This window comes from Pelophylax lessonae (genome assembly GCF_965119305.1).
Source record: "Pelophylax lessonae genome assembly, chromosome: 4".
Lineage (NCBI taxonomy): Eukaryota > Metazoa > Chordata > Amphibia > Anura > Ranidae > Pelophylax > Pelophylax lessonae.
In genome coordinates this window covers 444,911,218-444,938,203 of record NC_138771.1, presented here as the reverse complement: position 1 = coordinate 444,938,203, position 26,986 = coordinate 444,911,218, and the positions used below count along the sequence as shown (strand labels likewise).

At 44.7% G+C, this 26,986-nt stretch overlaps 1 protein-coding gene across 1 annotated transcript in view; it reads left to right on the top strand.

Moving 5' to 3' along the window:
• Nucleotides 1–26,986, top strand: part of MGAT4B (alpha-1,3-mannosyl-glycoprotein 4-beta-N-acetylglucosaminyltransferase B) — an 832,974-nt gene that overhangs the window by 570,625 nt on the left and 235,363 nt on the right. Inside the window, exon 9 of the mRNA XM_082253133.1 lies at nucleotides 15,746–15,876. Within this exon, the coding sequence (XP_082109259.1) occupies nucleotides 15,746–15,876 (131 nt within the window). The remainder of the gene's footprint in view (nucleotides 1–15,745; nucleotides 15,877–26,986) is intronic.

Genomic DNA, 26,986 nt, shown 5'->3' with positions numbered 1-26,986 from the left:
CCCACAAAGATTGTGTTCACTGCACCCTAAAAGGATGTTGTTCACTGCACCCCACAAAGATTGTGTTCACTGCACCCTAAAAGGATGTTGTTCACTGCACCCCAAAAAGATTGTGTTCACTGTACCCCCCCAAAGATTGTGTTCACTGCACCCCACAAAGATTGTGTTCACTGCACCCCAAAAAGATTGTGTTCACTGTACCCCCCAAAGATTGTGTTCACTGCACCCCAAAAAGATTGTGTTCACTGTACCCCCCAAAGATTGTGTTCACTGCACCCCACAAAGATTCTGTTCACTGTACCCCACAAAGATTGTGTTCACTGCACCCCAAAAAGATTGTGTTCACTGTACCCCCCCAAAGATTGTGTTCACTGCACCCCACAAAGATTCTGTTCACTGCACCCCACAAAGGATTTTGTTCACTGCACCCCAAAAAGATTGTGTTCACTGCACCCCAAAAAGGATTTTGATCACTGCACCCCAAAAAGGATGTTGTTCACTGCACCCCAAAAATGATTTTGTTCACTCCACCCCAAAAAGATTGTGTTCACTGCACCCCACAAAGATTGTGTTCACTGCACCCCAAAAAGATTGTGTTCACTGTACCCCCCAAAGATTGTGTTCACTGCACCCCACAAAGATTCTGTTCACTGTACCCCACAAAGATTGTGTTCACTGCACCCCAAAAAGATTGTGTTCACTGCACCCCAAAAAGGATGTTGTTCACTGCACCCCAAAAAGGATGTTGTTCACTCCACCCCAAAAAGATTGTGTTCACTGCACCCCACAAAGATTGTGTTCACTGCACCCCAAAAAGATTGTGTTCACTGCACCCCAAAAATGATTTTGTTCACTGCACCCCAAAAAGGATTTTGTTCACTGCACCCCAAAAAGGATGTTGTTCACTCCACCCCAAAAAGATTGTGTTCACTGCACCCCAAAAAGATTGTGTTCACTGCACCCCACAAAGGATTTTGTTCACTGCACCCCAAAAAGATTGTGTTCACTGCACCCCAAAAAGGATGTTGTTCACTGCACCCCAAAAAGGATTTTGTTCACTGCACCCCAAAAAGATTGTGTTCACTGCACCCCACAAAGGATTTTGTTCACTGCACCCCACAAAGATTGTGTTCACTGCACACCAAAAAGGATTGTGTTCACTGCACCCCAAAAAGATTTTGTTCACTGCACCCCAAAAAGATTGTGTTCACTGCAGCCCAAAAAGATTGTGTTCACTGCAGCCCAAAAAGATTGTGTTCACTGCAGCCCAAAAAGATTGTGTTCACTGCAGCCCAAAAAGATTGTGTTCACTGCAGCTCACACACAGAAAAATGGATGTGGATCACTGACACCTGCCTATCTCCAATCCCACACCACACAGCAATATCGATTGTAGTTTGTAGAACACAGTTTCCCTAAAATTCAGCAGACTCTGTCCCTAACAGGATTGAGAAGAGATCGTAGATCAGGATTGAGTGCAGATTCACCCCACCCCCCACACAGCAATATCGATTGTAGTTTGTAGAAGACACTGACCCTATAATTCAGCAGACTCTATCCCTAAAATGCCTACAACTCGCCCTGCCTAAACACTCCGACCTGTCCCTCAATTCTATCCGGACACAAATGGTTTTTTCCTGCCTATCTTTCCCTAATCAGCAGCCAGCACATTGATGTGTGCTCTGTCCCTTAGCTAAGCAGCAGAATGACGCTGCTGCGGCGGCTGCCTCGAACTTATAAAGACTTGGTCACATGCTTCAGACGGCCAATCACAGCTACTAAGACATTTGCAGGCATGGCTGGGATGGCTTAAGGCACACCAGTTAAACGATTGTTGATTGGCTGTTGAAAGCCCGCCATGAAAAGAGCGCCAAAGCATGCAAAACCCGGAAATAAAACGACCGAACACGGATTTTTACCCGAACATACAGTAAAGTGTCCGTGTCCGTGTTCGGGTAAAAAAAATCCAATTATTCGGTACGAACACGAATAATACAGTCCGTGTTCGCTCAACACTACTTATGTATATTGCACACTGCACTCATTGTGCACATGGCACCTATAATGTTTTAATTATGTATTCACATTTTTTTTTGAGTCCTGATAAGAATTTAGCCTTAATATGTTTCACCCCTTGTTAACAATTTTATTTTAATATGATTCCTACGTAATTGTGTATAAAAATTTAAAAAAACTATTATAAAAACTTAAATTGCACTGAATAAACAGAACAATGATATGGAGTGTATCTTTTTGTGTCTGTTCCCAACTGCAGTAGTTATTATTAATTTGGAACTACCTATCAATATGAGGATGGGAGTTGCCTATCTCTAAAATTTTTAGAACACACACAATGATACAGTAAAACAATATTTTTTCAATGTATTTTGTTTAGTGTTTATGTGCAGATAAAAGATTTTTAATTAAATTGATACAGGAAGAGTACTGTATAACAAGACACGAAAAAATGCTCTATATAAGAGCTGGGATTTTTTAGGCGCCAATAACACAAATCACAAAATCAAATAAAATGTTCATATTTTATTTGGATCGATTCATAATAATAAAGAATAAAAAAAATGTGAGAACATTTAAAATTTACTAAACCTTTTCATCATTTCATCTTTGATAATCACAAAATCAGTGTGTTACAAATGGTTGTCATAGTATAACAATCCCGACATGTTTCGTCGATTAATAGGCTTTAGGAAATATATATTACCACACCTGGCTAAATAGATGAAATTCATAGGTAAGCCTATATACAATTGCAGTTTCATAGTCCATAAATGGGTATGTTACATGAGTTCATAACATAAAAGGAATACATCAATCATTACCAAAGAACATAGAAAAAAAAACAAAGATTAATGGAGGGCACCTTACTAATTTGATATAATTATGTGAATACCAATTCAAGAGAACAGGACAAGGCTCAATATTAAAGTTTCTGGATTCAATCAAGAAGGGGCGAAGTAAAGTGGTAATTACCACAAAGGAGGTGGTTGGAACAAGTGATGGCTAAAATTCCAAGAGAAAATTAGATATAAACCTATCCATATGCATTAGGGACCAATATCTATATCTTTAAATAAACATATATCTGGCAGAGTCATTTAGTATGGCACAACAAAAGCCAAATACTGGTAAAGTAAAAATATGCGAAACATATACAGTATTTTTATATCCTCCTCTAAGCATATACAGCCAGGATTCAATGCATCAGTTTTACCAGCCCGTAACTCCAAATAGGCAATACCTCAAGATAGACTTGTAATTAATCAACCAAGGGAGTTTACTCCTACTTTAATAAGGGATTAAATAGAAAAAAATTTGTTAGAAAAGGACACAAAAAATGCTCTAAAATAGAGCTGGGATTTTTTAGTCGCCAATAACCTAAATTGCAAAATCAAATAAAATTTCCATAATTCATTTAGACCAATTTAGATTAAAAATAATAAAGAACAAAAAAGAACATTTAAAATTCACTAAAAACATTGAATCATTACATCTTTGATATAAAAAGTCTTACCTATAGGTACAGTAAATATCTCCTAAATGTGCACGGTTTAGGAGATACAGTGCATCTGGAAAGTATTCACAGCTCTTCACTTTTTCCACATTTTGGTATGGTACAGCCTTATTCCAAAATGGATTCAATTCATTATTTTCTGCAAAGTTCTACAAACAATACCCCATAGTGACAACGTGAAAGAAGTTGAGGAGGTTCTTTTCCGGATTGGTCCCCACCTGGTTCCTGGTATGGTGAGTAGCTGTCCCCCCTCTCCCCCTGGATGTGGCTTGGGGTGGATGCGGGCCCCTCCCTGGGATGGTCGGACCTGTGGGCTTCCCTCCTTCCCCCCCAGACCCCCCTTTTGTTTGATAGTCCTATGGGCCATCTTGGTAGACCCCCAACCCCCTCTGGGGTAGCGCAGTGTGTTGGCAGATGGAAGGGAATGGTGTTCTGCAATGTGCTGGTGAGGGGGGCAGGAGGGCACGCCACCAGCAAATGGACTTCACAGCTGGGGGGGGAGGGGTGCGCTTGCTGCTGATGGTGGTTCTGTGCCCAGATTTCCCCCCTCCATTGTGGCTTTTGCCAGGGCTCCAGGGATCTCTCCTGGGTGCCTCGTGGATGATGCGTGTGCCGGCCATTTTGCCATGGTTGGCGCTATTTCTTCCATTTTTGCATTAGGAGCAGCAGCCATGAGAGTGGAGCCTCTGGGTGGCAATTTTGGCAGTGGGAGCTCCTCCGTTTCCCCTGATGTTGGCTTTCTTTTCCCCTGGACGCCGCATGTGGATAATGAGCTATCACTGATTCAGGCTGGTGCTACTCTGGTGGGGGTGGTGAGTCTGGTGGGATCCCTCCCTCTCTCTGCTGCAGGTTGTGGGGTGCTCTGCTTGCCAGTGCCCCTGTTGTGTTACAGGTGCGGTGGGTGAGTCCCATAGCGGTGCTAGGCACTTTTTGTTGTGGGTTCCCCCTTTTACCTGATGGAGTCTCAGGAGCATGTTTCCCCACCTGACCCCCTCTCGGGGGCAACAGATCCCTCTGGTTCCCAGTCATCCAGGGGATGCACTGACAATGGTCCTGGAGTCCTTTGTTTCCCGGATGGAGGTGGCCTTTGGGCTGCAGGCTAGCAAAATGTGTCCCCGCTTTCCCCTGCCTCAGCTGTTTCGTCAGACACTGAATCTGACTCTGGGTTTATAGCCATGCTCCCTGATCAATCAGATAGTGAGGATGATTCCTCCACGCCTGTAGCTGGGCATGAGAAGGTGCTAGTTGACGCACTGATTACCTCTGTCCGGGAGACTTTAAAAATGGAAGATGCATCTGAGACTGCAGCGGAGGTGGCTGTCCCCTTTGGCACTCACAATCTCCCATGGCAAAAGTGTTTCCTTATCCCTCCTATTTTGACAAGTTTGTCTATAAAGATTGGGAGCGTCCAAAATGCCCCTTTGTTGTTCCTAAACGCTTTGCTGTCAGGTACCCCTTTGATGAGTGAAATCTCAAGATGTGGACTTTCCCACCAGTGGTGGACCCCCCCCCCGTCTTCAGGTTGAACAAGGCAACCATGATTACGGTAGAGGAATCTCCGGCTTTTAAAGAGTCGGCTGACAGGAAGGCGGAGTCTGTGGCTCACAATATGTTCACTATTGCTGGTTCGGCTCTGAGGCCAGTCCTGGCCATTGCCCTGGTGTCACAAAGACTGAGTGGCTAAACTTTTGTGCCATGATCTAGAGCAGTGATGGAGAACCTTGGCACCACAGATGTTTTGGAACTACATTTCCCATGATGCTCAACTACACTGCAGAGTGCATGAGCATCATGGGAACTGTAGTCCCAAAACATCTGGGGTGCCAAGGTTTGCCATCACTGATCTAGAGGGTGAGGTAATTCCTCCTGCCCTTTGCTGAGTTGGCGGACTAGTTGGTCCGTGGGCTGCAGTTTGTTTGTGATGCCTCTTTCGATGCAGCTCCCCTGATTTCTAAGCTAGCTGTTTCGGCAGTGGTGCATAGACGTGTATTGTGGCTGAAGTGTTGGTCTGCGGACCAGACTTTTAAAAAAAGCCCTGACTGATTTACCCTTTCAAGGCCATCGCTTGTTTGGGGCTACCCTGGATGACATAATTAAGAGTCTCACAGTGGGGAAGAGTACCTTTCTTCCACAGTCTGGGAAGGGAAAAAAAAACCTTGTCGCAGACGTGACCCATCTTTCTCGCCTCACAGAAAGTTTTTTTCATGCCTCAGGGTCCACTGACAAGGGTTCAAAACCTTTCAAGTCCTCTTCGGGAGGTTGCAAACGGCCCTGGTCTGGCAAGCCAAGAGTGGGTTTTTCTAGACCCGTAGACAAGGCTCCTACAGCATGCCTGGGGTGGGGGGACGTCTTCCCTGGTTTCCGTGCCCATGAAACTCCTTGGTAAATGACAGATGGGTCCACGCAGTGATACTGTCCAGTTATGAAATAGTTTGGTTCTTGCCCTCTGCAAAGGTTTTTTCCTTCCAATGTATGTCTGTCCCTAGACCAATTGCAATCTCTCTATGGGGCGGTGCAAGACCTGTTGCCTCAGGGTGTGGTTGTCCCGGTCGTGTTATCAGAACGGTTTTGAGGTTTTTATTCAAACTTGTTAACGGCCCCAAAGAAAAAGGGCAATGTACATCAGAAATTGGACCCCAAGGCCCTAAACTGCTTTGTGTGGATACAGAAATTCAGAATGGAATCCATTTGCACGGTGGTGGCATCCCTACATCAGGGATATTCCAAATTTCAAATATGTGCCTGACACCAGCGCTTCCCCCGTTTTGTTGTGGGAGAGTAGCATTATCAGTTTGTGGCGTTACCCTTTGGTCTCGCATCGGGTCTTCACAAAAGTGTTGGCCCCGGTTCTGACACTGCTACGCCAGCAGGAGATTGCGGTACTGGGCTACCTGGACAACCTCCTCCTGCAAGCGGAGCCCTCTGTTCCCTGGTCTGGTGGCTTCACTCTCCGGCTCTTTGGCAGGGCAAATCCTTTCTCCCCTTGTATTGGACAGTGGTCACCACAAATGCCAGTCCATCTGGGTGGGGAGGTGTCCTGGGACTGAGCTCCCCTCAGAGTTGTTGGATACTGGTAGGAGTCTATACTACCGATCAATGTCTTGGAATTTCGGAAGATCAGGCTGTGCCTGGATCACTGAACGGATTGACTCCAGGGGCTCCAAGTGTGGATCCAGTCGGACAGTGCCATGGCGGTTGCTTATGTCAATCACCAGTGCGGAACAAAGAGTGTGTTGGCAGCCCTGGAAGTAGCTGGCATCCTCCAGTGAGCAGAACACTTCGTTCGGGCACTCTCCCCCGTACACATTCTGGGAGTGAAAAACTGGCAGGCCGACTAGCTCAGCTGGCAGGCGTTGGACCAAGTACAGTGGTCCCTTCATCTGGACTTGATTCATTAGATATGCCTCTGGTGGGGCTACCCCCGAGGTGGATCTGTTGGAGTCTTGGCTCAACAGAAAGGTACCTGAGATTTGTGGAAATGCCACGGGTTCTTCTGATGAATGCCACAGACGATCTGGTGGCCCTGTGGGGCCCGTATTGTCAGATCTACTCCTTCCCTCCTCTGAAGCTTCTGCTGCGGCTGTTGCACAGGATAAAGGCCAAAGGAATTCCAGTCATTCTAGTGGCCCCAGACTGCCTCGCTGGTCTTGGTACTCAGACTGGGTGCGATTGGTTGCCGGCGTCCCTTGGAAACTGCCTCTCAGGGAGGATCTGCTGTCCCAAGGGCCGATCTTTCATCCTGCTTTACAGTCGCTGGTTTTGATGGCCTGGCTGTTGAAAGCCAGGTGCTGAAGGATAGAGCTTTGCCTGGGTCTGTGATTCCGACACTGCTCAAGGCTAGAAAGTCTACCTCTAGGAAGATTTACCATCGTACGTGGAAAGCGTACATTTTGTGGTGTGAGTCAATCAGTATTCACCTTCTTTCTTTTTCGGTGGCTCTGATTTTGACTTTTATTCAACGAGGTGTGAGCAGAAATTGGCCTTGAGTACCACCAAGGTCCAGGTGTCAAACTTGGCAGTCTAATTTCAGTGACCCCTGGCCATGCAATCCTTGGTGCGTACTTTTTTTTTAGGGGTTCGACCCCGCAGCGGTCTCCTCTACTTTGAAATTATTTGAGAAATTCCCCTGCTCATGCTGTCCCAGAAGGTGGCTTTTTTGGTGGCTATTACCTCTGCTAGCAGGGTGTTGGAGCTGGTGCTGGCAGCGTTATCCTGTTGTACCACCTATAAGGTGGCTCTTCACCCTCGTATGTCGTTCCTTCCTAAGGTGGTCTCTGACTTCCAATTGTGTTGCCTTCCCTGTGTCCTAGGCCCAAACATCCTAAGGAATTTGCGTTGCATGCCCTTGATGTGGTTCGGGCGATTTGGGTGTATTTGGCAGCCACGGAGTCTTTTTGGAGGTTAGACTCACTGTTTGTGATCACGGACGGACTAAGAAAAGGGCTGTCCGTTTCTTCTGCGACTATTTCCAGATGGATCAGACAGACGGTGACTCAGGCCTAATCTATCAAGGCCCAGGTTCCTCCTTTCCCTGTAACAGCGCGCTCTACTTGGGCGCTTAGTGCTTCTTGGGCCTTCCATCATCAGGCGTCAGTGGCGCAGGTTTGCAAGGCGGCCCCTTGGTCATCAGTGCACACTTTCACTAATTTCTGCAAAGTGGATGTGTTAGCATCTGCGGATGCTTCCATTGGCCGCAAGGTTTTGCAGACTGTGGTTTAGAGGGTCTGTATTGTTGAGGTTGGGCTCCAGTTATTTTTCGTTGAGCTCCTGTTGTCCGGTTGGCTATTGTGTTTAGCCTTGGGATTTTTTGTTGTCCAGCCCCTCATGTTTGGCACTGCTTGGGGACGTCCCTATGGTTCTGAATATGGAGAGCTGTGTCCGTCACTGAACGAAAGACAAAATATGAGTTAATTGACAGACACAGCACCCACCCCTCTATAGAGTTTTGATACTTCTGACACTGAATGTTACTAAACTGAAGACCTATAGCAGAGAGGGAGATGTATACCACCTAGGACTGCCCATAGCCGTAGCCAAGTCTTTTTCGCCTTTTCGAACCTATGGTTCTGAATATGGAGAGCTGTGTCCGTCAATGAACTCACTTGCGACTGGGCCCTGGAGTTCCGCCACTGTGGGGGGGGGGGGGGGGCCCGCCGTTCCTGTCCTGTTCTCCCCCTCCGCTGTGAGGGGCCCGTCCAGCCATTCCTCTCCTGCTTCACTGCGAAGAGCCCATCTGACCGTTATGGCTTTGTCAGTGTGAGGGGCCTACCCAACTGCTCATTCATTCCACCATTGGGTGAGGGGGCGTCTGCCTGCTGGCCGCTGACTGGAGGCTGAGCAGTGACTAACCCTGCAATGTGCCGCCCCGCCTATCCTCTCCTGAGAGAAGCAATGTAGGGAGTCGGACACTGAATGGCTGAAAGGGAGGCATCAGCTGGGCAGCTGACGACCAATGGAGTGAATGGTGAAAAGCTCTTCCTTCTGCGAGGAGACCCCATGACACAGAGGTATCCCTGGAGGCACGCGACTGACTAAGTGATTAACTACAAGTTACCAGTGCAACTGATCCCATTCTCCACCACCGCTGCCTCTTACTGAGACCACCCCCCCACCACAGATCTCATCCCTATTCCCCCCCTGTGATGGGGTGGGGAAAGAGATGAGATCTGTGGTGATGGCGGGGTGGGATCAGTAAGAGGCAGCAGTAGTGGTGAGGAAGGATGGCACCACTGCTGCCACAGATTCCACCCCCTCACCACCACTGCTGCCACAGATTCCACCCCCTCACCACCACTGCTGCCACAGATCCCACCCCCCTCACCACCACCGCTGCCACAGATCCCACCCCCCTAACTGCCACCACTGCCACAGATTCCACCCCCCTCACCGCCACCGTTGGCACAAATCCCACTCCCCTCACCACCACCGCTGACACAGATCCTACCCCCTCACCACTGCCACTGATCCCACCCCCCCTCACCACCACATTTTTCACCACTAGCACTGCCACTGATCTGATCTCCCTCACCACCACCATCGCTATCACTGATCCCACCCCCCTCACCACCACCACCGATGCCACTGATCCTACCCCCCCTCACTACCACCACTGCAACTGATCCCACCCCCCTCACTACCACCACTGCCACTGATTCCAGCCCCCTCATCACCACCACCCACATGGATCCCACCCACTTCACCACCATTGCTATGGATCCCACCCTCCTCCTACCACCAGTACTGCCACTGATCCCAAATGGGCACTCAGGTGGATGTAAGGGAGCACTCTGGAGGCATAAAGGGGGCACTCTGGAGGTACTGTTTTATTTAGATTCCACCCCCCTCACCACCACCGCTGCCACAGATCCCACCCCCCTCACCACCACCGCTGCCACAGATCCCACCCCCCTCACCACCACCGCTGCCATAGATCCCACCCTCCTCACCACCACTGCTATGGATCCCACCCTCCTCCTACCACCAGTACTGCCACTGATCCCAAATGGGCTCTCAGGTGGATGTAAGGGAGAACTCTGGAGGCATAAAGGGGGCACTCTGGAGGTACTGTTTTATTTAGATTCCACCCCACTCACCACCACTGCTGCCACAGATCCCACCCCCCTCACCACCACCGCTGCCACAGATCCCACCCCCCTCACCACCACTGCTGCCACAGATCCCACCCCCTCACCACCACCGCTGCCACAGATCCCACCCCCCTCACCACCACCTCTGCCACAGATGCCACCCCCCTCACCACCACCGCTGCCACAGATCCCACCTTCCTCACCACCACCGCTGCCATAGATCCCACCCTCCTCACCACCACTGCTGGCACTGATCCCACCCCCCTCACCACTATTACCACAGACCCTACCACAACTACTGCCACTGATCCCATAGGGGCACTCAGGTAGATGTAATGGAGCACTCTGGATGCATTAAGGGGGCACTCTGGAGGTACTGTTTTATTACCTCCAGAGTCCCCCTTTATATCTTTCTAAAGTGCTTCCTTACATCCTCCAAAATGCCCCCTAGTAATAAGGTCAGTGGCAGAACTACCAGGGTCTCAAAGGTCGCCCTTGCGACTGGGCCCTGGTGTTCCACCACTATGTGGGGGATGGCCTACTGCAGAACATTAGAAAGGGCCCTGGGATGGGGGTCAGGGGGGGGGGCGCCTCTGACTCAGAGAAATGGATTTTATAGCAAGTACAAAAATCCTATTTTCTCATGGTCTGTGAGTCCTTCAGGTGCCTTTTGGCAAACTCCAGACGGGCTGTCATGTACCTTTTACTGAGGAGTGGCTTCTCTCCAGCCACTCTGCCATATAGGCCTGATTGGTGGAGTGCTGCAGAGATAGTTGTTGTCCTTCTGGAAGGTTCTCCTCTCTTCAAAGAGAAACGCTGGAGCTCTGTCATTGGGTGACCATTGGGTTTAGTCACCTCCCTGACTAAGGCCCTTCTCCCTCGATCACTTAGTTTGGCTGGGTGGCCCGCTCTAGGAAGAGTCCTGGTGGTTCCAAACTTGTTCCAATTACGGATGATGGAGGCCACTATACTCATTTAGACCTTCAATGCTGCAGAAATTTTTCTGTACTCTTCCCCAGATCTGTGCCTCAAAACAATCCAGTCTGTGAGGTCTACAGACAATTCCTTGGACTTCATGGCTTGGTTTGTGCTCTGACATGCACTGTTAACTGTGAGGCCTTATATAGACAGGTGTGTGCCTTTCCAAATCTTGTCCAATCAACTGAATTAACCACAGGTGGGCTCCAAAATGTTGTGGAAACATCTCAAGGATGATCAGTGGAAATAGGATGCACTTTAACTCAATTTTGAGTGTAATGGAAAAGGCTTTGAATACTTTTTTACATGTGATTTTTTTTCTTTTTAATACATTTTTTTAAAACATTTCAAACACATTTCTTTCACATTGTCATTAAGGGGGAATTGTTTGTAGAATTTTGAGAATAATAGTGAATTTGATCCATTTTGGAATAAGGTCGTAACAAAACAAAATGTGGAAAAGGTGAACCGCTGTGAATGCTTTCGGATGCACCGTATTTACTTGCGAAGCCATTCCTACAGAGTCCTGTGCAGGTAAACAGCAGCTCCTGTGCGCATGATGTCAATGCTTCGTTTTAGGGTAAGTTTCACATAATGTGTTGTTATGCGATGCATACTAGCACAATATAACGTTGCCTTGCAGGTTTTAAAAAAACAGTTGCCGATTTACTATTGCTTTAAAGTTATACTAAAGTCTAATTTTGTTTTGGTTTAGAAAAAACAAAAATGTTAAACTCACCTGCTCTGTGTAGTGATTTTGCATAGAGCAGCCCAGATCCTCCTCTTCTCGGGTCCCCTGCCAGTGCTGCTGGCTTCTTCCTCCTGCCAAGGCCCCCATAGCAAGCAGCTTTCTCTGTGGGTACTCAAGCTGCTGCTCTGTGTGTCCATTCAGACACGGAGGTGCGGCTCTACCCCCCCCTCTCCTAGTTGGCTCACAGCAGCAGGAGCCAATTTGGCCCCGCTGCTGTCTCAGCCAATGAGAAGGAAGAGTCCCGGACAGCCAAGACTCTTGTGCAACATTGCTGAATCGAGAGAGGGCTCAAGTAAGTATTAGGGATGCTGAGGGGGGCTGCTGCTGCACACTGAAGGTTTTTTTTTATCTTACTGCATACAATGGAGTAAGATTAAAAAAAACCTGCCTTTAGAACAATTTTAACCAACTCATCTCTTTGGACATACTGTGTATGTCTAAAGAGTGAACCCTTAATCACAAGCTAATGACTGCAGCAGCAGCCATCTGCTTGTGTGGGTTTTGTTTAGCCAGCAACCGGGTTATAAGTGAAAGTGATGCGGCAGCTCCATAGCTGCCGATTACTTTCACAGAGCCGGCAGCCTGGTACCTCCCCCTCCCTCCATGGGTTCCCGGGTTCTCCCGCTATTACTGGTCCCTTGGAAAACAGCCGCCAGCTAGGGGAGAGAGATTGCATTGAGACCGAAGCAAATCCATGCCTCGATCTCACATGCAAACAATGAAGATGCACCCTTTCCTGGCCAGTACAGCTGGGAGGCACGTCTAACAAAGCTGATCTGTGCTTGGTTAGATGGTGTAGATGGAAGACATTGAGGTCTATTAGACATTGAATGTCTCCTTAACCACTTAAGCCCCGGAGGATTTTCCTGCTAAAAGACCAGGGGGTATTTTGCGATTCGGCACTGCGTGAATTTAACGGACAATTGCGCGGTCGTGCGACGCTGTACCTAAACGAATTTGACGTCCTTTTTTTCCCACAAACAGAGGTTTCTTTTGGTGGTATTTGATCACCTGTGCGATTTTTTGATCACGCGCTATAAACAAAAAAAGAGCGACAATTTTGCAAAAATAGCAATATTTTTCACATTTTTTTATATGAAATTCCCCAAAAAAAAAATGTAAAAATCAAAATTTTTTAACATTTTTGGCCAATTTGTTTTATGCTACCTATGTTTGGTAAAAAAAATCGCAAAAAGCGTATTTTGATTGGTTTGCGCAAAAGTTATCGCGTTTACTAACAAAGGGAAAGATTTTTGTCATTTTTGTTGTTTTTTTTTTTAACGCGTAATGGCGGCGATCTGCGATTTTTTTTGCGGTACTGCGACATTGCGGCGGACAGATCGGACCCTTGACTGACATTTTTGACACTTTTGGGGTTACCAGTGACATTTCTACAGTAATCAGTGCTATACATATGCACTGTTACTGTAAAAATACACTGGCAGTGAAGGGGTTAACTTTATTTGGGAGGGAGGGGCTGTGTGTGTCCCTAGGGGCGTGATTCTTACTGTGATTGGCTGTGGCTCTAGCTGTAAGGACACTGATCAACGGATCTACATACTAGATCCGAGTAATCAGTGTCTTTACAGCGATGAGAATGACAGGCAGCTTGTTTACACAAGCTGCCTGACATTCTCCCTCTTCCCCCGACGATCGCCGAGTGGCCGGCGGACATCGGGTCCGCTGGTCACACGCGCGGGGGGGTGCGTGACCGCGCGGGAGCGGGAGCGCGCATCCGCGGGCGCGCGCTCGCTCCCCAGACCCTCCTAGGCTAGTGACGTTAATTAACGTCACTCTGCCTGGCAGGGGCTGACCGCCGCAGTAAATCTACTTGCGGCGGTCGGCAAGCAGTTAAAGAGCACCTGTCACCTGCCCAATGCTATTGCATAGAGGTTTATTAACCCCTTGTGATAGAAATCAAGTAAAAAGAAAATAAAACAGTTTAAATGAATAAATACATAAGAAAAAATAATAATATTGCCAAAACCCCTGTTGCCCTGCACACCTATGCAAACGTAAACCCAGGATTTGCACTCATATGTAAACTGCGATCGCACCACACATGTGACATATCGCCGCAAACATCAGAGTGAGAACAATCATTCTAGCACAAGAGCTTCTAGTTGGCTCTAAATTGATGAGCTGTAAAGGCTTTTAAAGCGTCACCTATGGTGATTTTTGGGCACCATATTTTTTGGCTATATTGCGGGCGCACACAATTTTAAAACATGGAATGTTCGTATCTATTTACTCGATGAAACCTCACCTTTTATATTTTAATGACAATGGGTATTTAATGACAATGGGTATTATATGGTGTGGTTTTGCACTAAAATTCATTTTATTACACATTTTTTCAGAAAATTTGTGTTTAATAAACAGTTGTACAAATCTAGTGTGAAACAAAAATTTGCAACCATCACTTTTTTATTCTACAGGGACCCTTCTTTCAGAAAAATATTTAATGTCCTTGGGGTTTAGGTAATTTTATTGCAAAAAATTAGGATTTTTACTTCCATGCTACAAATAAAATAATATTGCTCTGGAGCCGAGCTGGTTAATCTTAATAAGACCTTATTACCTTCCTCATCTACTGCCCTTAGCTATTCTATTTTATTGTGTTTTACTTGATCATGTTAAATAAAGCCATATAAAAAAAAAAAAAAAAAAAAAAATTTATTTGGAAAACGCCATCACGAACTGGACATTTATTTCTATAAGCCCCCCCCCCCTTATATTCAGAGATGTATAATAACTAAGTAGAACTACTTCACTACTGTACTTAAGTACCGAAAGGTGGTATCTGTACTTTCCTAGAGTAGAATTTTTTTTTCCTACTTCCACTTTTACTTCACTGCATTTTTTCAATGATTTCAATACTTCTACTCCGATATTTTTTTTTTTGTGCTGCATAGTTATTCGTTACAATTTTAAAAATTACCACCTTCAGAACAGTAGATGGCAGGTTTCATGAAGCTTAAAACATGTGTATTATCAGCGCATACGAAAATAAAAGCTACTGTATGTATAAATAAAAGCTGCATTTGAAATAATAAAAAACAATATGATGTTCAAACTTTTGACTTCTTTCTTGAATAACTACATAACACAGTACTTGTACTTTTACTTTCAGTACTTGAGTAGCAATTTTTTTTTTCAAAACTACTGGTACTTTTACTTTCAGTACTTGAGTAGCAAATTTTTTAAAAAAACTACTTGCAATACTTAAGTACAAAAAATGTTGAATACTTTAGTACTTCTACTCAAGTCACTTTTTGATCGAGCACTTTCACTTCTACTCAAGTCACTTTTTGATCGAGCACTTGTACTTTTACTCAAGTATGGGTTTTGAGTACTTTATACAACTCTACTTATATTATATGGAATGGAATATAAGACAATTTGACCTAAGGAACCTATAGCTAACCAGCTCCGGTCTATAGTTTATATACAGGTCAGGTGTAGCAGCTCTTGTGGTTAAGGATTGAAGACCTGTAGTTCCTGCTGTGTAGAGGAGAACCAGGTTAACTGTGGCTCAGTTGTGGGGGATGTAAAAGAATCAGCTGTCTAGTGGGATAATAAACTGTAGAAATTAATAACAAACATAACAAAGAATATATTGTTTTTTTGATCAAATTGAATATGTATTATAGCCTTGTTTGCCAACTCTGTATTTCTGTAACTACCTTCACACTGTCTGCTTATACCTCTATTGATCTCTTTATGATCTTCTATGTTTGATTGCTGCCATTATTGCTCAAGTGCCTTCAATTTTGCAGTGAAAACGCTATTCACCAAACACTATCATCTGGAGTGGATATATTGAAAACATATTTATAATTTCTTTGTAACTGAAGAAAAGAAATCTAAGTAAACACAATTTTCTCTTATTATCAGGAAAGCTCTTCAAGTCTCTGGACCTTAGCCTGATTGTCGAGTTTATCCTCATGTTTTACAAAGACAAGCCAATTGACTGGCTCCTCGACCACATCCTGTGGGTGAAAGTGTGCAATCCAGAAAAAGATGCTGTAAGTAATGAGCCTACGATTGAGTTTGATGTTAAAAGTGCTTCTCTATGGGTGTAATGAACAGATGGTGCATCACCAGCTGTATTTGTTACCTTAACGTAGCATCATATTTATGGTTCTGGTCCATACAGTCTGATAAAATAAGTGACCTGTTACAAACTTTTTACAATTAAATTGTAATATGTCTTAATTGCAAGGTATGTAATGTAGCCAGCAATAAAAAAAAAAAAATACAGTATGATAATTAAAATCACTGGCTGATTGCAGGCCTTGGGATGGACCAAAACCAAGACCTTTTGGACAATTTCATGTTCCCATCTTTGTGGGAACAGTTTGGGGATGGTGAAAAAATAAATAAAAATAAAGTGCGCTATCCTATACATATATATGATCACAGAGAATCAATAAATATGTGAGTGAACAACAGTAACCCAATAATATTGTAAATATACCAACATACAAATTGGCTAAGTGTACAAAGGTGAAAGTTCTGTGAAAAATGATTTTAAAAAATTCAAATCATATGTGATCTAATTGCTGTGACAGAAAAAAGAGAGAAATAAGTCCTTAAGAAGTGAAAAAATAAAAAATATCTGAATAAGTCCCATATAAATCCTGGGAATAAAGTGACTGACAAATGAATATCCAATATGATGAATGAATGTAAGGTAATACCCCCTTACAGGCAAGCTGCAGGTAAGCAGCTTTGTATCACCCGACTTTTCAGTTGATGAAGTATGGAGCAAATCGGCGCTAATTTCCAGTGAATAGATGATCGCCAGAAAAAATATAATATGAAAATAAAAATGGAGTATCAGTAAACTATGAATCACATCCATTGATGCTCTGACGGCGGTCCTGGAGTTCATTGTGTCCCAGGTGGAGGTGGCTTTTGGGAGGCAGGCTAGCAAAAAACGCCCCCCCCCCCACCTTCTCCTGCCTCATCTGTCTCCTCAGATCCTGAATCTGATTCGGCCTCCGCAGACATGGCTCATAATTCTCAGATAGTGAGCATGATTCCTCTGCTCCTGTAGCCGCGGACGAAAAGACGCTGGTGGATGCCCTGATTGTGTCTCTGCGTGAGGCTTTAAAATGGAGGACGCATCTGAAGCTACGGTGGAGGCACCGGTTATTTTGGCACTCACAAGCCGTCTAGAGCGGCAAAGGTGTAAAAGGTTCTTTCCTTCCAACGTGCGTCTGTCCCCAGACTGCTTACAGGCTCTCCTTGGGGCGGTGCAAAACCTGGTACTTCAAGGGGTGATTATCCTGGTTCTGACCTTCGGAATGTTTTCAGAGGTTTTATTCAAACCTGTTTACAGTCCCCAAGAAAGAGGGCAAGGTGCGTCCAATCCTGGACCTCAAGGCCCTGAATTGCTTTGTGCGGGTACAGGAGTACAGAATGGAGTCCATTCACACGGTGGTAGCATCCCTGCATCAGGGGGATTTCCTTGCCTCTATTGACATCAAGGACGCTTACCTACACATTCCAATATGTGTCGGTTACCAGCGCTTCCTCCGCTTTGCAGTGGGATAGGAGCTTTATGAGTTTTTGGCATTACCCTTTGGTCTCCCCTTTGCTCCTTGGGTCTTCACAAAATTGTTGGCCCCGGTGCTAGCATTGTTAGGTCAGCGGGGGATCGCTGTATTGGGCTACCTGGATGATCTTCTTTTGTGTGCGGAGTCATCTGCTGCTCTGGTGGACAACATGGACACCACTATACGATTTCTGAGGGAGTTCGGCTGGCTTCTAAATTATCAGAAGTCGGCTCTGGTTCCTTTCACAAAGTTGAACTATCTGGGTCTGACTCTGGACTCGGCTCTAGCCAGAGTGTTCCTTACTCTGGACAAACTCCAGAAACAGCTTGCTGAAATTCATCTTCTGCTGTCCAGCAAGTGGTCATCCCTCCGGACTTGCATTCAGGTGCTGGGCCTGATGGTTTCTACCCTTGAGGCGGTCCCATTTGCGCAGTTCCCTACAAGGTCCCTGCAAAGGGAAACCTTGGCCAAATGGGACAAGTGTCCAAAGTCTCTGGACAATCCGCCTGAGCGGGCACACAAAAGGGTCCCTAGTCTGGTGGCTTCACTCTCTGGCTCTTCGTCAGGGCAAATCCTTTCTCCTAATGTATTGGACAGTGGTCACCATAGATGCCAATCTGTCCAGGTGGGGAGGTATCCTGGGCCGGAGCTTCGTTTAGGGTGTCTGGACACTGGAAGAGTCCAAACTACGAGCGATTAGGCTGTGCCTAGATCACTGGACAGATTGTCTTCAGGGGTGTCACGTGCAAATTCAATCGGACAAAGTCACGGTCGTGGCTTATGTCAATCACCAGGGGGGCACAAGAAGTGTTTTGGCAGCTATAGAAGTAACCCGTCATTCTACGGTGGGGAGAATGCTTTGTTCTGGCCCTCTCCATTGTACACATTCCAGGAGTGGAATATATCTCAGTCGGCAGGCGTTGGACCAAGGGGAGTGATCCCGTCATCCGAGTGTGTTTCATCAGTTGTGTTCCTGGTGAGGCGCCCCTGAGGTGAATCTGTTGGCGTCTCATCTAACAGAAAGGTGCAGAGGTTTGTGGCACGTTCACGCGCTGGTGGCCCTGTGGGGCCAGTATCGTCTGATTTACGCCTTCTCTCCTCTCAAGCTTCTGCCGAGACTCTTGCCCAGGATCGAGACAGAAGGAATTCAGGTAATTTTAGTGGCTCTGGACTGGCCTTGCAAGTCTTGGTACACTGACCTGGTGCGGCTGGTCGCCAACATTCCTTGGAGACTGCCTCTCAGGGAGGATCTCTTTCCCAAGGGCCAATATTCTATCCTGCTTTACAGTTGCTGGCTTTGAAGGCCTGGCTGTTGAAAGCCAGGTTCTGAAGGATAGAGGTTTATCAGTGATTCCAATGCTGTTGAAAGCCAGGAAGTCTACCTCTAGGAAGACCATTGTATGTGCAAAATGTACGTTTGTTGTGTGAGTCTCTTAGGGTTCATCCTCGCTCCTTCTCAGTGGCTCGGGTCTTGAACTTTCTTCAATGGAGGGTTGAGCAAAAATTGGCTTTGAGTACCATCAAGGGCCAGGTGTCAGCCTTGGCGGTCTTCTTTCAATGACCACGCACTACCTAGTGCATACCTTTTTATTAGGGGGTTTGACACCTAGCTCCTCCAGTGCTGTCTCCGTTACCACCTTGGGGTATCAGCTTGGTGCTCTCCATTCTTCAGAAGCCTCCCTTTGAAAATCTTTGGGAGATTTCTCTGCTTACGCTGTCCCAGAAGGTGGCCTTTTTGGTTGCAATCACCTCTGCGTGCAGGGTGTCGGAATTGGCAGCATTATCTTGCTGTTCGTGAAAAATATAAGAAAATAATAAAAACGATCAGCGCAGTTATAATCCAAAAAACAAGTGTAAATTAATATCCAAAAGTGATGTAATCAACCAATGTGCAAATAGGAAGATCTGGCAGCTAACACAAAACAGTGTTATTCACTTACACAATACAAACTAATCAAACTTCAAAAGTGCGGTGGAGCCTGTCCTGCTGCTCGCTGCATCCTCTTAGCTGCGCGGATTGTATTTGTTATGAGCATTATTCCAAGAAGCTGTTTGTAAGCACCTCTATGTAATAAACGGCTATATTGATTTACCCGCACGGAGAGCATTAGATCTTTTTTTTCTTTTCTTCATATGCTGTGATCTGTATGTGCCCTGTGTGAGAGTGACACCATTGCGGTTACCTTGTCCCTGTGTCCGATAGAGAATCCTCCACACTATCCGTGATACTTTTCTGTGACCCCTGAGGGGTAAAGCTTGGTCTGGCTCAGATTTCTGGGTCAAAGCGTAAGGTGAGAAGCTTATATCTCTGGTGGTGGCAGAGTGGAGCACATTATTTTGTATTAACCACGGTTATTGGGTGACTACAAGCTTTGGACACTGGAATGCACTTATGATTTATGGACACTTAAATTGCACTTCTTATTTTATATACAGATTGATTTTGAATATATGTTACACTATGTTTCTGGCGCAGCACTTTTGAAGTTTGATTATCTTGTTGTTCACCTTACTTGGTGGTCCACAGAGATAAGGTGGTTCTTCACCCCTGTGTGTTGTTCCTTTCATAGGTTATCTCCGATTTACATTTTAAATAAGAGATTGTGTTGCCTTCCCTGTGTCCCAGGCCAAAATATCCTAGAGAAGTGGCGTTGCATGCCCTGGATGTGGTTCGGGCAATCCGGGGGTGTACCTGGCAGCTACGGAGTCTTTTAGGAACTCAGACTCGCTATATGTGCTCATGGATGGGCCTCGGGAAGGACAGTCTGCTTCTTCTGTGACCATTTCCAGATAGATCATACAGAAAGTAACTCATGCCTATTTCATCAAGGGTCAGGTTGCTCCTTTACCTGTCAAGGTGCACTTTATTTGGGTGCTCAGTGCTTCTTCGGCCTTCCGTCATCAAGTGCCAATGACACAGGTTTGCAAGGCGGCCACCTGGTCGTCGGTGCACACTTTCACAAAATTCTATAAAGTTGATGTGTTGGCATCTGCGGATGCCCCTTTTGGCTGCACGGTTTTGCAGGCTGCTGTTTAGAGGGCCTGCTCCCTCTTTGGCTGTGTAAAGTTTTCAGGTGGGCTCCAGTTGTTTTTTGGTTGAGCTCCTCTTACCTGGTTGGCTACGGTTTAGCCTTGGAAATTTTTTATTGCTGTTCCCACCCCTCATGTTTGACATTGCTTTGGGATGTCCCAAGAAGATAATGAGCGGTGTCCATCAATGAACGAAAGAGAAAATGGGATTTTTGACTTTCCGTAAAATTAATTTCTCTGATGCTAATTGACGGACACAGCACCCACCCCTCAGTGGAGTTGTAATTCTTCTGACAAAACTGACTACCTATAGCAGAGAGGGGGGTGTATACGTATTGGGACTGCCCATAGGCGTAGTCAGTCTTTTTTCTGCCTAGTGTTTTACTCTTGTAGGGGGCAGTATAAGCCAATGATTAAGAAGATCAGGAGCTGTGTCTGTCAATGAACATCAGAGAAATTGATTTTACAGTAAGTCAAAAATCGCATTTTCTTACAAATTTTTTCATGAACTTTACAGACTGCCTTAGCCTGCATTATTTATATGTTTCTAGACAACTGGCTTGTCCCCCATTCTCATATTGCAGCACTTAGCCTAATGCAGCTCTCTTCTCTGGGTATTTTATATTTTAGGAATAGAAAATATTTTCATACCTGCTATACAGAAAGGTCTTCCAGGGATAACACACTACCGAGTATTCCAGCAGACATTAGAAAGCAATAACAGTCAAACACAGAAATGTTTGAAATGAGAACATTGTGCTTCAAGTGAATATTGGCTGCAGAGATGAAAACTTAAATAAGCAAATTTTATTAATTTGATTTCCTTCAAATGTGACTGACTACAGGCACTCTGTGCAGTATTATTGCATAAGACTATAATAAATAATGGTGGAAAGTCACTTAGCTTCAATATGTTCCTTTCAAAAAAGTAACAATAATAAATGATTCCCATTTCCAAACTATATTAGGGTTATTCACTTTGAGATTGTCAGTTATGGTGAGGAACATTTAAAGTGTAAGCTCCCTGTGAAAAAACAAAAATTAAAACCCGCGCTACACAACGTGAAAATTTAAGAATAAATGCAATAATGGGCAGCTGCTGCAGACACTAAGAAAGTCTTAGGAAAAATGATGAAAAACAAATTTATGCAGCGCTAGCTCAAATAAAGTGTAAAGTGCTGTGATATAAATACAATATTCAATATTTTATAAAGTGCACACTGTATGATCAAATATATATTTAGTATATAGAAATATACTATTTCTAACCACCTATTTTGTTTATTGTGCACTAATATATTTATCTATATATTTATTTGTTATTGCTTAGAGATTTTTTTAGCACATAGCACTTTTTTGTATATTTGATCATACAGTGTGCACTTTATAAAATATTGAATATTGTATTTATATCACAGCACTTTACACTTTATTTGAGCTAGCGCTGTAAGCTCCCTGTGCCAGCTCATATATTTATATATTTGCATTTACCAACATGGTTCATTATTGTGCTTAACCACTTCTTGACCGGAAGGTTTTATCCCCTTAATGACCAGGCCATTTTTTGCAATTTGGCACTGCGTGACTTTAACTGGTAATTGCACTGTTGTACCCAAACGAAATTTATCTCCTTTTTTCCCCACAAATAATTTTCTTTTTGTGGTATTTGATCACTCCTGCATTTTTTATTTTTTGTGATATAAACGAAAAAACACCGAACATTTTGAGATAAATTTACATTTGCTACTTTTTCTTATAAAACATATCCAATAAACTCAATTTTTGTCATACATTTAGGCCAAAATGTATTTAGCTACACGTCTTTAATAAAAAAAATCTCAATAAGCGATTATTGGTTTGCGCAAATGTTATAGCGTCTACAAACTATGGTGTATATACTTGAATTTATTCAGCTTTTACCTTCTGATTGCTTCCTTGAAATGCTAAAATGGCAGGTAAGAATCCCCCCCAAACTACCCCTTTTTGGAAAGTATACACCCCAAGGAATTTCCTGAGAGGCATGTTGAGCCCATTGAATATTGCACTTTTTTGTCACAGGTGTTTGAAAAATGACAAAAAAATAATATTTTTTTTTTTTTTTTACACAAAGTTGTCATTGAAATTATATATTGCTCACACATGCCATGGGTAAATGTGGAAAAATACATTCTACTGCTTCTCCTAAAGTATGGGGATACCCCATGTGTGAGACTTTTTGGCAGTCTAGCCACATACAGGACCCCGAAAACCAATCACTGCCTTCAGGCTTTCTAAGGGCGTAAATTGTTGATTTCTCTCCTGACTACCTATCACAGTTTCGAAGGCCATGAAAAGCCAAAATAGCACAAACCCCCCCCCCCTCAAATGACCCCTTTTTTGTGAAAGTAGACACCCAAAGGTTATGCTGAGAGGCATGTTGAGTCCATGGAATATTTATATTTTGCCACGTTTTAGGAAAGTTAATTTTTTTTTTTTTTACACAAAGTTGTCACTTAAATGATATATTGTTCAAACTTGCCATGGGTATATGTAAAATGACACCCCAAAATACATTCTGTTGCTTCTCCTGAGTCCAGAGATACCACATGTGTGAGACTTTTTAGCAGTCTAGCCACGTGCAGAACCCCCGAAAACCAATCACCGCCTTCAGGCTTTCCAAGGGCGTGAATTGTTGATTTCACTCCACACTACCTATCACAGTTTCGGAGGCCATAAAATGCCAGACAGCACAAAACCCCCCCAAATGACCCCTTTTCAGATAGTAGACACCCCAAGGTATTTGCTAAGAGGCATGGTAAATATTTTGCAGATTTTGCTTTTTGTCACAAAGTTTTAAAACCTGAAAAAAGAATAAAAAATACTTTTTCCTTTTCTTTCTTAGTTTTCCAAAATAAATACACTATATATTGCCCAAATGTTTGGTAAAATATAAAAAATGATCTTATGCCGAGTACATAGATACGAAACATGAAATGCTTAAAAATTACGCACGCCCGTGCAGCGGCAACAAACTACGTACATTTTTAAAAGCCTTTAAAAGCTTTTACCGGTGACCACTTTAGATTTACAGAGGAGGTCTAGTCTAAGAATTACTTCCCCCTCGATCTGACGTTCGCAGCGATACCTCGCCTGCTGCAATTGCGGTTTACATATGACACCAGACCAATGCTTGCCTTCGCCTTTGTGCGCACACACAGGGGGACAGGGGTGCTTGAATTTTTTTTTATCTTTTTTATTGTTATCACAGGGAATTTAAATATCCCCTATGATAGCAAGTGCATAGCATAGTATATAGCATCGTAGTATAGTAGCATATAGCATAGTAGTGGCAGGTACTCTTTTTGAAAAAAAAAAAAAAATTGGTGTCTATTAGACATTAGATCTCTCCTCTGCCCTTAAAGCATCTGGCCACACCAAGATTGGTGTGATAAGATGCTTTCCCAATTTCCCAATGGCGCTGTTTATATAAAATGCTCGTAGATTCCGGTATCTTAGGCTATAGAGATGATTGGAGCACTTCTGGTCTCCAGTCAGCTCTATGGTCAGCTGACGGAACCACCAGCTGCAGTCTCGGGTTACCAGGTGGGACAGGAGAGCCCAGGAAAACTGTGTAAGGCGGCAGGAGGAGAAAGGGGTGGTCCGGTCCCCTCCCCTCCCACTGCTTGTAAAAGCAGTCTAGTGGCTAATTATCTGCTAGCATTGTGTTTGCAGGAAAGCCAACCACAGGCTGTAAAAAAACGATATCAAGATGTTGCCTAAATCTGCATACTTCATCCTGGTATGATTACTCAAAGTCCAGCAAAGTACCAGTACGTTGCTGCTCCTTGTTAGGCATATATTGTAAGGTTCTTTTTTTTCATGCAGCCTGTGGGGTGAACAAAATAGAGATCCTAACAGATTCCTCCATTGACATTGATTGATGTGGATGAAGAAATCTCTGCCAGAAGGTGTGTGATATTCCCACTGTTAGACCTCCCAGCATCCACCCACTTCTATGATGGGGCATATATGTAATGTTCTTTTTTTTTTCGTTCAGCCCGTGGGCTGAACGAAAAAAAAGAACATAGCAGATTCCTCTATTTGCATCGATTGATGTGGATAAAGAAATCTCTGCCAGGAAAAGTGTTAAAAAATAAATGGCAATGCATAGGGGAGATCTGCCCTCTGTGACCACCCTATCCCCTATGCTTCGTCATATATGCTCTTTTTTTTTATCTGCGGTGGTGAAATAACCTCTTACAGCGCTGCAATCATTGATTTACGTATATGCTGAGAGCAAACACTTTTACTATCAGAATAAAAAAAAGTGCTGCATCTGATGGGCATACCTGCAAAGCAAACAATGGTTAACAATAAAACACAGTAACAATAAAACATTACAATATAATAGTACACAGTGCAGTAAAACCGTAGAATGGTAGTATCTGCAAAGAAAACTATGGTTAACAATGAAATACACAGCAACAAAAAAGCATTACATTATAATAGCATTCAGTACAGTAGAATGGTGGTATCCACAAAGCAAACTATGGTTCACAATTAAAAACTGTAACAATAAAATATTACAGTATAGCAGGTGTAGCACCCTACAAATAGGTGCTAGGTAAAACTATAGTGGGCCTTGTCTGCCTAACAGCAGGGCTGTGATTTATCTAGTCAGGGTGTCAGGGCTTCCAGATGTTCCTGCTGAGGGGAGAAGTATCCCCACTGGCTCCTGTGAGAGGCTTCTCATAGGGCAGTGTGGGAAGCCCAATCAGGGGACACATCCCAGCTTGTAACTACCCCAGAAGGCAGATTATGCTGCAAGGGATTCTGGGAGTGGGTATAAGTTTGGGGGGGAAGTGCGTGGCACGGTGTCTTTGGCGGGAGTAGAGTCCCAGGAAGGAGAGTGCGGCTGTCTCTCCTCCTGTCTTAAGAAGGTGGATGTCTAGGGGTGTCGCCTGAGAATCCAGAGAGTGCAGAGTTGAGCTGAGGGGGATCCGGTGTGCCGAGAGCCTGCGGAGAGAGAGAGAGGGGTCCAGTCCCAGGAAAGCCTACACAGGTCCTGAGTACTGCGGATTGCCCCTGGGGGTCTGCCTAGAGTCAGAGGGGACCACTCCGGAAGAGGTTCTGTGATCCAGTGTCAGATAGCTGTAAAGGGGGTACCTAGGTTGAGGACCCTGGTTGTAAAGGGGGTACATAGTCAGTGGACCCTGAAGAGTTCAAGGAGTAAAGGGGGCACCTACAGTCTGGGCCCTGAATTGTATTGTGTGTGCCAGTTACAGTGATAGATATTTGGAGTTCTACAAAATACTACCTCGAGCTATGCCAGGCGGGGGAAAGTATTCAGAGACTTACACAGTGACACAGTGTCAGGAGTACTACAATTCTCAGTCTTGGATCTACTGGACTAATAGTCGGGGATTCAACACTTCATCTGTTAGACAGAGTGTTCTCAGAGTCAGTGAGCGTTGGCTGTCGTCGGCTGTCGTCAAGGGAGCGCCAACAGGCATTTTCAGGATTGAAGTCTCAATTGTAATTAGTTCAAGCCGAAAGGAGTATCCCACTCATTACCTTCTCCCATCCCCTTCATTTATAATAAAAATCACAAACAAAGATGCTGGAGTTGTCACTGCTTCATTTGTCACACCTGGGGACTCAGCTCACATGGGCTGGAGAGAATTCCGGTACTAATGACAGACCCACATCAGGCCATAGGCCTAGAAACACAGTATATTATAAAGTACAGTAAAAGAGTAAGAACAGAAAAATTAACTCAATAAACTGACAACTATTTTTTGCTTTTTTATTTTTTTATGTTACTTTTTTTTTACACTTTTTTGTAACTGTAAAAAAACTTTAAACGTTCCAGGCTAGGCTTTCTCAAAATGTGATAACCATCTACCGTCTTTCGAGACACTGTGTGAAAGTGTGCCCTAGACTGTGCCGTGCTGTACCCTATACTAATACTGTACTAGTGTGTGGTAGCGGCGGAAACAGTCCCCGATGCAGAGACCAGGTTAGCCAGGACAGGAGGGACAAAAAAAGCAGGTGTCACACCTATATCCGCGTTTTCTACAGACACAACATCTTCTTTGGGGTGCTCTTTGAGTAGGGGTACCAGGGAGGACATCCAGAAAATGCCTCTCATGTAGCCGGCTCACTGCATCTGGATTGTGGATTTGGGCCACAGCACCTTCTGAATACAGAAGGGCTGTGATGATCTCTTCCTGGAATTTTAGGAAGGATCCACTTCTTGCTGACGCTTTGTATAGCACAAATGCGTTCAGCAGAGCCAATTGGAATAAGTATACAGGCACTTTCTTGTACCAGAGTCTGACCTTACGGGCAATTAAGTACAGCGCATCATCTGGCTGTTGAAGTCCACCCCTGCCATGTTAAGCTTGTATTCATGGACACAGAGGGGCTTCCCAACAACACCAGTCGCTGTTGCAATTTGGACTGTCGTATCTGCGTGTATAGAGGACAGAACGAAAACATTCTGTGTGTCCCTCCACTTCACTGCAAGCAATTTATTACACTTCAAACAGGCTCTCTCCCCCCA